General features: G+C 25.0%; 1 protein-coding gene across 2 annotated transcripts in view; it reads right to left on the minus strand.

Moving 5' to 3' along the window:
• The window catches only part of LOC136979055 (obscurin-like), a gene marked incomplete at its 5' end in the record, with an annotated part of 71,823 nt that overhangs the window by 39,394 nt on the left and 16,806 nt on the right, over window positions 1-15,623 (minus strand). Inside the window, 4 exon segments of one of the 2 annotated variants that reach the window (XM_067274955.1) lie at window positions 1,366-1,471; window positions 1,793-2,074; window positions 2,688-2,841; window positions 3,539-3,583. In XM_067274955.1, coding sequence (XP_067131056.1) covers window positions 1,366-1,471; window positions 1,793-2,074; window positions 2,688-2,841; window positions 3,539-3,583 — 587 coding nt within the window. 2 annotated transcript variants of the gene reach the window in all.

The following is a 15,623-nucleotide window of genomic DNA, read 5'->3' on the forward strand; positions in this document are numbered from 1 at the left end:
TCCCATCTGATCTGAATCAAGAATTGAGGGCCGAACTCCAAGGACTCCGAAGCCCGCCGGAGATGAGCCGCCACAACCAATCCTCCTACCAATCTCAACGACCGGAGAATGACCGATCCTCCTGCTTATCTATACGATTACTCCAGCCGACACATCCTAGGAAGAGGTATGACCCCCTCTCTCCCCCACGGTTAGGAACCGGACACGTTAGAGTAGAGCTATTCTCTGTATTTTGTTTGTCAGTCTAAATAAATCGTTGTTTGTTTTCACCATGGTTCCGTTTATTTGAATATCGCCTTAAACTTATCGATAAACCCACACGCTTCCTCCACTCGACCTGACAAATAATTACCCCATCCCGACAAGTCGGGATATTAGAAAAATTTAGCCATCCGTGACAGTGGGGTGGGTCTAGCCAACCTGTTCACCAGAAAAAAGGAGGTACGACTTCGTCCTACCTCCCGGCATTCCCAAATTTTTCATCATAAATTATGCCTGTATATAAATTTAGAAATTTTTAATTATCTAATTTTCTAAAATTTATATTAGTATAAAAAAATCATTATTTATTTGTTTTTGATTTTTTAATTTGAATTTGTTTTCATTCTAAAATTATGTCCTGAAGATTACATTTTTGTACATGTTGAAAACATTAAAATGTAATAATATGATATTATTAAAAAAATTTTTGTTTACAAAAATTTAATACCATTAGACTGAATTGTTATTTTATTTGGTAGTTTAAAATTTTACAAGACATAGTATTCATATGTTATGCTTCAGAGATGTGGGAAATTAGCAAATGATATAATAAAAAAAATAGTAACTGAAACTAAATTTCTGAGCCACAAAAATTGCACATGACTAGACTGTTAAAAATGTAAAGACATTAAATAAGAATTAGGAATATGTTTTGTTAATGACAAATTAAAATCATTGTGAGAAAATCTGGAAAAAGCACCTAGAGTTGATGAATTTCAGATTACCAAAAGCTCTGTTGAAATGTCAACCAACAAACAAAAGAGCTAAATTATTAGACAGCCAAGCAGAACTAGAAGCTGGAATAAGCAATTTGTCTATTCCAGCTTCTATTTGGAATAGCCCTGGCTGACAATAAAACAATTATTTGCAGCATTTAACAATTGAAAAAAGTATAATTTTGAAGCACTTCAACTCTATATTTTTTTTATTTTCATATTGTTAGATGTTAACAATTAATTACAATAAAAGTTTTGTGATTCAATATCTCAAAAATTTCATTAAAAATTTAATTTGTAAAAAAGAGTTAGTTTTATTTAATTTGATTCCCTTTAAAGTTGTTATATTTAACTTTTTAAAAATATTTAAGATCTTTATTTTTTTTACCTTCCAAGTTCATCACCGATATCATAAAATTCTTCAAAAATCTTATTTCTTGGCTTCACAGCATTCTCAGCATTGTAATTGTAATAATTGTAATCAGATTGAGATTCTATTTAAAAAAAATGTCCATTATTAATTTAATATATCAATTTTCAAAACATTCATTTGAATTCAAAATCTAATTCTTGAAATATAATATATCTGTTCCAACAACATATTATTATTCTTATCATACCTTAGCCTATTTCAGAAATTTTTATCTTAAAAAACAAATAATAATAAAAAATAAATTTTAATAAATTTTTATTTAAAACTTATTTATTTTAAATTTATTTTTACTAAAATTACATGCAACATACATAAAACATAATTAAATAAAGAAAATCTTGTTAGTGAATATTTTATTATTCTGAAATTATAAAAATAATACCTTCTACAGAAAGACTTGCTGATGTAGAAGCAGATCCAGCAACATTAGAAGCACAACACGAATATAATCCGCTGTCTTTCAGAATGGCTCCATCAAGGGAAAGATTACATTTATCTGGATCTGTCCACTGTATTTTAATGCGACTAGATTCATAGAGAGGATGCCAATCTTTAAACCATTTAATCTTTGGAGTAGGAACACCTGTTACACAACATTCAAATTTTCCTCCACCACGCATCATAATGGCTGTTTCTTCTAATTTTTTTGTGAATATTGGTGACTCTATAAACAGCATTTTAGGTAACACTTAATTATTACTTATTATTATTTAACTTTCTGAAATAAAATAAAAGATACTATTCATTAAACTAATCTTTTATTTATGGCTGAATTTTTTCGAGAGAATAATTATTTTTGTTTATGTTCTTACTGAAAAAATCATTCTTAAATGACGTTTATTCTGTAGAATGGAAGAACAGACTATGAAATTCAACATCATTAATTAATATTTAAAAACAATTATGTTCTATTATTTTTAAATATCTTCAGACTATTTTTTCACAGGAAGACCATCAACACTTTTATTATAAAAACATTATAATAGAGTTATATTCAATTAGATGAAATTTTATATATATAAAAATTTTAAATAAATTTGCAAATGTTTTTAATAATAAACTGATTATTTCATATTTAAGCAAGTTAATTTTACAAAAGAGATTATATATAAATTAAAGTATATACATGTATTTTGAGTGTATTCAAATCAAATATAAAAACCAACAGTATAGTCCTAAAAGTGATTTATTAAAAGATTGAAAGTACTCTTCAAATGAACATACCTGGTTATCCAGATTTGTTTTTAATCACTAAAATTAAAAAAAATTATATTTACCAGCAATTAAAACTTTGATTTTTTGCCGAGCTTCGCCATGCTCATTGGTGGCATGACATACATAAGATCCAATATCATTTTCTGTCATTCTGGTTATGAAAAGTATCACTTGACCATTACGATCTTGTAAGAAATCATATTTTCCTGGATCAACCTAAGGTTTAGCGAAATTTTTAAAATATATTATAATAATTGAAAAAAGAAGAAAAGTAATAATTTACTATTATATAAAAAGTACTTTAGTAAAAATTAAGCAATTTCAAAAAACAAAAAAATTTGTTGTTTTTATCAATGAATTTAAAAAACATCAGAAAGAAAAATAATTGTAAGTGCTAAATTTTTAAAACAATTATATATTGTAACAATAATATAATAAAATTCATATATAAATTTTAATGATATTAATGAAGTTAATACATATTTTAAACATAACTGACATCATAAACACAAAATAAGTTATTGGAACTTGTTAGTATGACATAAAAAATCAAAAATTTAGAAAAAATAAAAAAAACACAAAATTCAAATGAAAGTAAATTTCCAGGTTTATCTTCAAAAACACGAATTTGAGATAAAAAAATTTAGTTGAAAATAAAATGAAAAAACTTGTGTGTGTATTTCTGTGGTAAACATGTTTATTTTCAGTAATAGTTTATAATATGAAAAATTTCCAGTTTATTCATTTTAATATAGTGAAATGCTGATAAGATACTTTATCTGAAGAATACTCTACAAGAATTGATAGAATATATAAATATAAATTATAAACATTTGTTTTAAATTCTTTGAGATTATTATTATAATATATTTTTCTACCATCTACTAATTACTGTGTGAATAAAGTTACATACCACATACTTTTTTCCATCGAATCCAAGATTAGTGATCTCAAATCTCTATGTAAATCAGATTAAATTATCATATTATATGAACTGTTTATAATGGATGTTAATTTCAAATATAAAATTAATAAATGGGTACTGATAAACAAAAATAGATTAATATAATGAAAATGTTCAAAATAAAAATATCTTTAATTTTCGAATAACAATGTAAGGTATTATATCAAAAATACATTATAATAGTATTATTATAGTATTTATGCTGTATCTTATTTCAAAAAAGTGTTTGTAAAATCTGTCTTTAATAATTTTACAAAATTAAAATCTCCAAACATATTTATACAGGGTGATCAAACAAAAGTAAAATTCATAAGTAGTAGTGAATTTGGCAATGCTGTGAATCAGATTTATAACAGCAAGAGCTGATGGTATAAGAAACAAGGCAAATTCATAGTATCACCTGTTCTGATTTAGTCTCACCAAACTCCTTATGCTACTTCATATGAATTTTACTTTCGTTTGATAACCTCGTATAATATGAAGATGTCGGAAATTTATTTTATAATACGTATTTTAAGAACTTAACAGTTCTATATACAGATTGCTACTACAAAAACTACTATCTACAAATTAAGTTCTTATAACAATGATCCGAAGATAGACTTGATAAATTTGAACAAACTTGTTTAATTATATAATAAATGAATGACTTATTCATATTATTTAAGTATTTTTGGAAGTTTTAATCTGAAAGAAGTTAAATATATCTGGTATCAAAGACAAGATTACTATTTTATTTTTAACAATTTAAAATTGTTAAATATTTTTAAATAAAATTTTTAGAATAAATTTGTGTTGAAAAATCAATACCATAATTTCTTGTAAATATCCAAGATATTTCCTCAATATATAAAAAAAGATTTCTTAAAATTGCAATTGCAGTATAGTTATTTAATATTTACCTAACCAATAATCTACAATGAAATCATATAATGTATAATTTTAAAATTTACTTATGTAAACAATTTTATATTTATCTCTTAATAAAACAAAAATATTTTGGCTTGTCTACAGTAAGATTCACTATATCTTGAATAAAAAATTTGATATAGCTAAAGTCCTTGAAGATAATTCTAAAAATTGAGCAATTAAAGTAATAAAAAATCTTTAAAAGATAAGTTAAATCATTAAAACTGATGATACATGAAAAATAATTTTAAATTATAAAAATAAAAAATATCTAGTTTTTATGATAGAAATGGCAGTATTTTTATGTTATACACCTGACAGTGTGTTGGATGGTGCTTTCCAATGTCGTACAAATCACATAGTGCCATTTTTCAGTAGAGTCAAAAAAAGCATACTATTCAAACATTCAAATTCAAAAGTGGTTTGAATCTAACCAAAACAAATTTTCTAAAATGTTAGAATTAAATACATTTTTATTAATTTTCTTACACTTAAGCAAATTATTCAAAAAATCAAAAGTAAAACTTATTTCAAAATTAACCCAAAATGATTATTCCAAAAAAATTAAAATTTATAAAAATAATGTGAGAACCCAGGCTAAATAAAGGGAACATAACACAAAAAAAATCATTATTGGCTTAACTTGTCAACATTGCCTAAAAAAGGCAATGAGAGAAAGGGGGAGGACCTCCAAATAAAATAAAAAGAAGGATCAATGATGACAGAAAGTTGTTCGACATTAAGTGTTCACTCCTGTCTTGGATACCCCCACTGCCCTATCAAACATCATTGCTACTGATTACCACCTAGACAAACCTGCCATCTACCTACCTGCCGACAGAGGATCTTACATCAAACTATATAACATCCAAACGAACCTAGAGGCAATCTACATAATCAAGGAACAAGGAACCAATTTATCAAGTGCTTATCAAGGATATAACAGCTTCAGGTATTTATCATCGTGCACAGAGTGACACGTGCACATCGAGCACACTGGTGACAGAACAGGAATATTAAGGTCCCTTTAGTCTCTGGAAATATGAAAATCTAAAGGCCAACATGAGAAAAAATTTTGGAAATTAGGCTCCAAGAGAAAAAAAGAGAGCGAACTCCAATCACCAGTTACAATGGTGTCAGAGTGGGATATGCAAGGTGGCAAAACCTTCTGTGCTTGTGAGGCAGCAAATCCTATATTATATCAATTTTCTTTTTCTTATTGAAACTATTGAGAACATTATAATCAATATGTTTAGAATGCACAGTCAAACTTTGGTTTATAGTTATCACTTTTTCACTTCTGAAAAAATGATAACTATAAACCAAAGTGACTAAACTATAAATGATAACTTTCACCAAAGTGCCTCAAGCAATAAGAACTGTATACAGTAAAAGCTTCATATTAAAGGCCTGATATAACAGACCTCACATTATGACAGACAGCTGATGTTAGTCCAGCCAAAGTAAAGAAAAATTATAAGAAAACTCATTCACTGTAATGGACTCCCACTACTATGGACTAGTTTTCAGGACCTGCAGACCACCATTCTTCCATTATTACATACATTTTAGTCACCATTTTATTTTGTCCCAGTCATCATTTTATCTATTTTGTTATAGTCATCATTTATTTACTTTATTTGCAAAAACTAAATACAAAAATAATATAAAATTCAATTTTAATCGTTTTTTTTTTTTTTTGGCATCGATTTTCACATTAAATTTCATTTTTTGTTTTGTTTTCGACTAACTACCTTTGTTCAGTTTTGTTTTTGTTTTCTCTATGAGCAATGAGTGTTAGATTTGTTGTGTAAAGTACAGCCATGGATCATAAAAGAAAATGAAAAGCTTTAGATTTAACACAAAAAAAATATACTTAATCAGATTGAAGGTGGAAAATCTGAAGCTAAAGTCTGTAAGGAAATGTCTCTGAGTAAGCAGACATTTGAAAAGCAAGAGAAAATTATAATAGGTTTTTATTACAACAATTCTAAAAATATTTTAAAAAATGAATAAAAGTATTGTTTTTACAAGTTTAATAAAAAATCTGGCTTATATATTTTACAACTGAAATTTTGTCCACAAGGTAATTGACTTTTGTCCAAATATCAATATCAATCATTGATTTTTGTCCAATATCAAGTAAAAATACATTGATTTGTCCAATATACAGTAATGAATAAATCAATACAATTTGGGTAAGCTCAGCAGAGATAAAGACAAATTTTCGACCACACCTATTCATTTGCCGAAAAAATATTTTTATTAACTAACATTTTCAGTCTATTCCTATAGCCATCATCAGGTTTTTTAAAACCATTTATAGAATAATATAAACAATTTTAAATACATTAATGCTAATAAATAATATATCAATATTCCTATATACAGTAGAATATCCTTATATTTGAAGTAATAGATCCACTGAAACAAAGTAAAAATACATTGATTTGTCATCTTGACCTGGAGATCTCAATAATGAACCATTAGAATAGATCTTGAGATCTTTTCTGATGTGACTCTATTGTATAGTAATAGACTTTTCAATATAACAAACAAGTATATTATATGATAAAATGAACTTTCAATATAATGAACCAATTTCTTCAGTCCTGTGGTAGTCTGTTATATTGAGCTTTTGCTGTATACTAGAAATGTAATAATGAAGTCAATAAACAGTTTGAAAGTTATATGATTTGATGATAATGTTATTTGCAATGAAAAATCATTTAGTAATTCACTACTGATGGGTTCTTCTGATGTGGAAGATTCATTTAAAGGTATTCATTGGCACTTTATATTAATGGTATTGTTTAGGAGGATATTATACTGAGATTATTTGACTGAATATTCCATTGCTTTAATTCGTATATATATTTCATGTAACTTTTAATACTTTCTTTATAATTTGTTATTATATCTATTTCATAATAAGAGAATAATATATAACTACAGGTAATGGTTTTCTTAATCACAATATCTGTAAATATTTATGATTATATTAATATAAAAATCTCAGAAATATATTCCTTAGAAAACAGAAATTTATTTATTTACTTTCAATGAATAAAATTAGGAAATCAAATATGATACACATTGCAAAAACTGATTGCATATATAAAAATATTATATCCAGTCATATGTATTGCATTTACAAATATATAAATATCAAGTATTTTTTTTTTTAAGAAAAAAAAAACAGAATAATTTATTTATGAGATTACTCAAAGCCAAATGATTGCTGTAATACAGCAGACTATTTCAGCTTTAACAACTCTAGAAAGCAATTTTTAAGTAATTTGTTACTAGAGGGATGCGTTAGGTACTATCTCTTATTAATTTACTTAAACATTTAATTATTAAGCTGAAAAATAGCCCAATACAATACAGCAATCATTTGGCTTTGATTAATAATGTCGTGTTTTGAGAAGTTTATATATATGAATTTATGAGATTATCCAAAAATATAACTATTAAATAACATAACTTTAACAAGGAAGACCTAGTCACTGCAGATAATCTGCTGAATTAATCAATGCATCTTTAACAGGTACCTTTCATCTGTCATGTTTCATCTTCCATCACCATTTAATGCACCTGAAGATGGCCTATTAGCTGTGTTAAAAACATTAGTATTTTTTCAATTTTATCCACTGTTAATTCAGCAGACATAATTTTTATTTGAATATAATTTTACTTTTTAAATTTTTATTTTGATTTATGCAATATAATTTGAGAGTTTAATAAATTTTAATAGAAGAAACATCAGTAAAAATTACATTACATCATACATAATATTTGAATATTTCAAAATATTAACTTTTTTTAAGGTGTATAAAGAAGTATTTGGATAATATCTTAAATAGTTTTTATAGATACACATAAAGAGTAAATTTTGGCATTTAGGAATATTTTTAACCTGATTTAAGAGCTAACTTTGTTTATGTCAATATAGAATAAAACTAGAACTATTGAATCAGTCAAAAACTATTGAAAATTCTTTAAATTTACTTGTTAAAAGTATACAGAAAATTATTTCCTTTCTATTCCGACTTATGGATCTCAAATATAACTAAAAAATTTTTCTCAAAACATTTATAAAAATGAACTTAAAAAATCTTAAAGTTAATAAAAAGTTAAAACGAAATTAATTCGCAATTTTCCGTATACTTTTAACAAGTAAATTTAAAGAATATAATCTGACTCCATCGCTTTGATAATTATTTTGAATATTGAAAATTCTTTTCAACTGATAAAATAATATAAATAAAGTAAATGCATAAATTTAAATTTAAAATTTTAATTATTTAAAATTCCTACATTTATAATCAAATTTCTTTATATAAAAAATAATAAACGTTATAATTATTTTTAACTTATTTATTTTTATATTTCTATAGTTTTAATATATTTCACTCTTTTTAAATGTTCAAAATTCTATTAATAAAAATGCATTCAAATTGATATCACAAAATATACATACATATTTAACGAATATTTATTCATCTAAAAACACTAAAGAAGTTTTTACAATGTTTTTACCAATTCTGTCAAAGCATTTCTTGATTGATTTTTATTTACTCCTCATTACTATATAATTAATATAAGTATTTTATAAGAAACAAATTTAGTAAAGATATATAAAAATAAAATTAATAGCAAATTTATTACTTGCCTACACTTTGCAAAATAATAAGGTAAAGGCAACTAAATAATCAAAAGCAAAACTACCCTAGACTACAATGTTATTTTTATGTTGTAGCATTTTCATAATAATTCAGATTTAAAATTTTTTTTTACCAAATCATAAGAAATTCCAAGTTATAGAATTCCAAATGAGTCTCAGCTATAGTTGAAAACAAGGATATTTACAGGAAATTACAATGATTTTAAATGTATCACATAGAAGTTTATTTTAAATTTATAATTTATTCAAATCATCAGTCCTTAGCACTCAATTTACTAATTTTACTATAAAAACTAATATTAGTCCATATCACTGCATTCCTTGTCAAACGCTTTTATTCCACTAATTGCCGTCTAATAGCCATGGACGAGTTTCGGGATCATTTATACCTTCTGTACTGATGAGGGGATAAATGAGCCCAAAACACATCTATGACTATTAGAAAACAATTCATGATTAAAGGTGTTTGACAAGACAAGCATTGATATAGATTAGTATTAGTTCTTACAGAAAAATTAGTAAATTTATAATTTAATTATATAATGTTATAACATTAGTATTGATATATTTTTCCAATAAGAAAATATTTGATAATTAAATTGATAAGAAAAAGCTTAATACAGATTTTCTCATTGGGGAAACTCATTTCAGTAAAAGTAATATTTGTAATTAAATTATTTAATTTACCTTTTCAAATATTAGCAATAAACTCTATTAATGTACGTACATAATTCATTTATTGATCAATTTAACTCAATTATTTTTTAAATTATATTAATTTTATGTTGTATAAATTGAATTTGTCACTTAATATTTGTTTTATTTTTTACACGACATCAAATTTTGTTGGGAAAAAACCGTTATTTAATTTAAATAACTTTTTTTATTAAAAATGATATAAGTACATAAAGTTATTTAATTATTTTTTAAATTTTAATTTATTTTTTAGAAATAATTCAAGTTTCCAATATTTTTATTATATTAATCTATTTTTTAAAAAATATGTTTAAATAAAAAAAATGAAATCTTAAAATTTAATTTTAATTTTTAAACAATTATCAAGTATTGTTATAAAAAATAATAAGTTGAAATATAAAAATAATGTTTATGAATTTTTGTAAATTATAAATTTTATATAATTTATGGAAATCTTGGAAATTTCTTATAAAAGATTTTAAAACAGTTATTTTGAATTATATTGAAGAAATTTTAACGACGATAAAAAAAAAAGTTTTGATAGTTGTTAAAAATAAATTTTAATAATATGAAACAAATTTATAAGAATTAAAATTTACTTAAAGTTCAAAATAATAAAATATTGAATATTCCTTAATTTTTGAAATTTGCTTATATACATTTTATAATTATGAGAAATGCCAAAAATGAAATAGTGCAAATTAATTAAGTAAAATCTACTAAACTAGTATGAATTGAAAGTCTTATACTTCTCAAAATTTTATTAAGACATTTCCAAAATATTAGTGAAAGTTTCTTTGTTTCTAGCTTTACCAAAAACAAATCTTTGAACTCAAAGCACTTGAAATGGCTTTCTGTATATATCTTAAATGCTTTTAACTCCATTTATGTATTTAATACTTAAGAGTGCTTCTTTCTAAAGTGGACTATGCAAATAATGACATTAGACAAAAATGGAGTTTCTTCGAAATCAACTGTTTAACTAACAAAATCTATTTGAAAAGTTAAGAATTTTGACAAAAACATTTGAGAAGGAACAAGTTTTCCACAATTGCTTCAACTCAAATGTTTTTGTCAAAATTCTTAATCTTTGAAATGTTAAGAATTAAGGAGAAATGCAATAGGTAAAACTTATTTACACAAAAAAACAGCAGTAAAAATATCCATTTTATGAAATTTTTTTTGTGCAATTTCAAATTCTTTATATTACTTCATAATAATTTAATTATGAGAAGTATAAGATTTACATTTTTGAATTACCAAACAGCTTTATTTTCCAATGTATGCAATTTATTATATTAGTAAAACTTCCAGTATTTATTAAATATAAATCATAAGAACAAAATTATTATATAAGCAGATAAAAATTTCTAAATTTTAAACAATAAAATCAATTTACTACATTTATATAAACTTTTTCTACATACTTCATTGTCTCAACACTAGAGAATATTAACCAAACTCTTCAAACCTGTTAGCGGTGCGTTCTCCTACTTGTACACAACTGCAACCAACTTAAATATCTTCTTACAAACGTTTTCTAATGGTGGTTCTTCCTCAGGTAATTTTTGAATCTCTAATGGAATGCAGATCATGACGGAGAAAGACGTAAATGGGAGGCATGCATTCGAAGGTTCTAATGTTTGAATTTCTTGTTCCAAGTTCTGCATTCCATCAGAGATCAAAAATTACCTGAGGAAGAACTGTCGTTGTGGTTAGAAAATGTTTGTAAGAAGATATTTAAGTCGGTTGCAGTTGTGTACAAGTAAGAGAATGCACCGGTAACAGGTTTGAAGAGTTTGGTTTTTTCTACATAATTACAATTACTGTAGTTTTGGTAATAATGTACAGAAAATGAATGTATATGTATAAATAATTATTGTATATATATTTGTATATTATATTATATTAATAATGACTCAAAGTAAATAAATCAAAAAAAAAATAATTATTTTTAATGTTTTTTTTATAGTTATATAGTTTCATATTTAAGAAATCTTAAGTTAGGATCATAATTTTTTCTTTAACTAAATATAAAATAAGATGTTGATTAAAAAAAATGATAATTTCATTTTATAAAAAGTTTATTTGTACAACTCTTTCATTTCCTAATCATGTTTTTGTTTTAAGAAACAAAAACATGATTAGGAATTTGATGATTTATAACAGAAATTAATTGTTAACATTTTTATAATTTACAAAATAAGAAATATGAGTTTCATTAGTAATAAAAAAATTTCATTGCTCTATCAAATTGCAAAATATCTATATGAACATTCTAAATTGAAATTCAATCATAAACCCTAAGTTTTTCTCATGAATGAACAATACTTCTGCTTTATTGAAGTTTCTAATAAATATAAACATGTACTTTGCAATCTTAGCACTTTTTGAGCTTTACAATTCATCTTCAGAGACAGAAAATTAATTTCCAAAAAAATAATGGCATTATTATATAAATGTCTACTAGGACAATCGTATTATTAGGACTTACTGACTGTACTGGTGTTCCGTTTCTGCAATTGAGGAAAACTTATTTAGAAAAAACAAACAATCTTTATTGTTAGTAACAAATTCAGGTGAAATAGCAGGTGAACAATAAAGATCATTTATTTTTTCTGAATAAGTTTTCGTCAATTGCAAAAATGGAACACCAGTACAGTAAGTCCTAATAATACAATCTGTTCTAGTAGACATTTATATAACAAATTGAATAAAATAAGGCCACAGAGGCATATGAATGAATAATGATTTAAATTTCAAAATATATTCAAAAGAATAAAATTTTATTCTTTTGAATTTATTTCAAAGATGAGTTCTAAACTTAAAAATGCTAGGGTTGCAGAGAATATAGTTTTTGTTTATTTATTTATTAGAAGCTCTAATTAAGAGATGGGCAGATCCAAGAAGAGCTACAGGGGCTTAAGCCCTACCCACTGACACAAAAAAAAATTAAAATTTATTTGTTCAATTTTTTAAAAAACCCAAAATATTTTTGGCTTTTTTCCAGTAACTTATCACACAAAGAACTCTTATTGATATAGGCTTTAAAAAAAGCCAAAATCTTTAGGTTTTTTAAAAAATTCACAGAAACCAATAATGAAACGATCAAACTTCAAAACATTGTTTTTAAAAACATTTATGATGGCAAATATAGTTTATAGACCATCTACAATACAATTGCCATAGTCTACACATAGTAATAGAAGGGAAAAACTCATACTCCTTATTAATTATTTGAATATTTTTAGTTTTTGAGTTAGCCTCCCATTTATTAAAAAAGGGGAGGTAACTCAAAAAGGGTCCTCCTGTATTAAAAAGGGGACCTGATCAACAAAAAAATATAGTTATATAATGAAAACTATTGGCATAAGAAATCCAAATAAAACTATGATCAGCTAAAAATACAGGAAACACTTGTGAATAAATCTCAGATAAAGTACATCTGGATTTGAATAAGTATTTTTAAAAATGAAATGGATATTTATATATATGCTATTCAAAATTATATCACAATGAATTTTTCAAATAATACAGAATTTTGAAATGTTAGCAGATAATTAAACTGATAATTAAAAGTGCTTTTTCTAGTAAATTTTTAGATTTAAAATAAAATTTTCACTTGAACTACAAACACATTACAAACCCAGGCTGTAAAAATTTCTTGATCCATCCATGCATTTTTTGGGTGTAATAATCAACAGGCAATAATTTTCTATTAAAATTTTTTAGAGATTTTGGTTTCTTAGCTTTCCCAACCATTGTTAATGGAAGTTTGTCATTTTCTGTCTAAAAGCATCTAAAAATAATAACATTTTTTTAAGATGACTTATTATAGAACATGAATTAGCAAGTGACAAATTATCAAGTTTTTTTTATTGTACTTGCAAAACTTACCATAAATAAGTACATATTTTATTTTAAATATCTCTGTCACTTTTTGATATTTTAAATATAGAATCTATTTGCATAACCATAACTTTAAAGAAAGTGAGTACAATTCTACTTCAAATTTTTGAATTATTATCAAGTGCTCACTAAGTCTGAGATATCAGTAAAAAACTTATGGCAAAAGAAGTTTCCAAAAGGCAAAATGAACAATTCTGCAACACATCCATTGAATGACTTAGAAGTTGATGAAGATATAAAATGCATCTTTCTTCCTTCCAACACAACCTCTCTGATTCAGACAGATCTCTCTAATCAGAAAGTGATTGAAAATCTGAAGCATTGCTACTGAAAAATATTTGTTTAACATTTCTTGTAATATGGATATGATTTGGATGAATTTTGGAAACAATACAACACTAAACATGCAATTTTCAACACTGCCATAGGATGGAATAATGTTCCAAATGAAATATTGTCTTAAAGTTGGAACAAAATTTGGCCATCAAATACACTTAATGAAAGTAACAGCAATGTAAACAAACAATTGCTATATGATGTTTCTTGAATATGTAACAACACTTTTCAAATAGAATAGGGTGATGTAAATGACTGGCTAAATATGGATAGCTCAGATTTCGAATACAAAATGTTGAACAACAATGAAATAATAGAACAAGTAACAAACAAGAATGTAAACACTGAAGAACTGGATAAAGATGATGATGACATAATGTAATTTTTGACATTTTAATTGCAAAGAAGCTGAGGAAATGTTATTAAAATGCATTGAATGGTACAAACAGCAAAATGAGGCAAAAATTCCAAAGTTAATCACAATGCAATATGTTTGCAACTTAGCAATCACAAACAGATGCAAAAAAAATAGTTCATAAAAAACACTTCTCTGTAAGCTAAAACACATTTATTTTGAACATCTTAAATACTTTTTCAGCAAGACTGATTTGCAAGCAAGATTCAGCAAGACATTTATTTAAATAAATCAATTTAAACAAATGTTTTCAACTTCTTTTATATAAGTCTGTGCCAGGTTTAACAAGAAAGTTTGAATCTTCTTGTTAAATCTGACACATGAAAGTCTTGCTGAAAAAGTATTTAAAGTGTTGTTCAAGCTAAAAGATAGTTTAAAAAATCACACAGTTTTTAAAATGTAATACGTACCGTACACACATATAAAGACAAAAGAACAATTTTTTTAACATTCTAGCAAGATTTAAGTAAGTAAAGTATTTTTTTAAGTTATATTCTTAGCTTTTATAAAATGTTTTCCAAAAGTTTTTGTAAAAAATAGATTATAAGTTACATATTGTGTTAATTAAAACTATAAAAGTATTTCAAAATGTGTTTTAATTACAGTCAAACCTGTTTTTATGCGCTCTTTTTATGTGCGATTTTTATTTGTGCGATTTTTTTAATGCAAATTTTTAATTTGTGCGGTATAGTTGGCGACTAGTCTCGTGCGATTCGTCATGTCTTACGTTGACTTATTATAGCTAAATAAACTTATTATAGCATAAATGCACTTATTATAGTAATATTATTGCATGAATATGCGAAAAATGAAATAATTTATTTTTTAAGTCAACAAAACACCAACTGGACAAAAATATGTAAAACAGACGATAGACGAGACGATGCAGTCAAGTGCTGACATCTGTTGTCAATAAATTCTATTTCGTACGGTTTTGAGTTATTTTCTATGTGAAACTTCTTTTATGCGGTCCCTGTTGACCGCATAAAAAAAATATTTTTTAATTGTGTTGCGAAAACTATTATTTACAGCCATTCGTGAAGTTTCGTGAGATTTTTTTTTATGCGTTTTTTTTAATGCGG

Source organism: Centruroides vittatus, unplaced genomic scaffold (genome assembly GCF_030686945.1).
Source record: "Centruroides vittatus isolate TY-2023 unplaced genomic scaffold, ASM3068694v2 contig_1154, whole genome shotgun sequence".
Lineage (NCBI taxonomy): Eukaryota > Metazoa > Arthropoda > Arachnida > Scorpiones > Buthidae > Centruroides > Centruroides vittatus.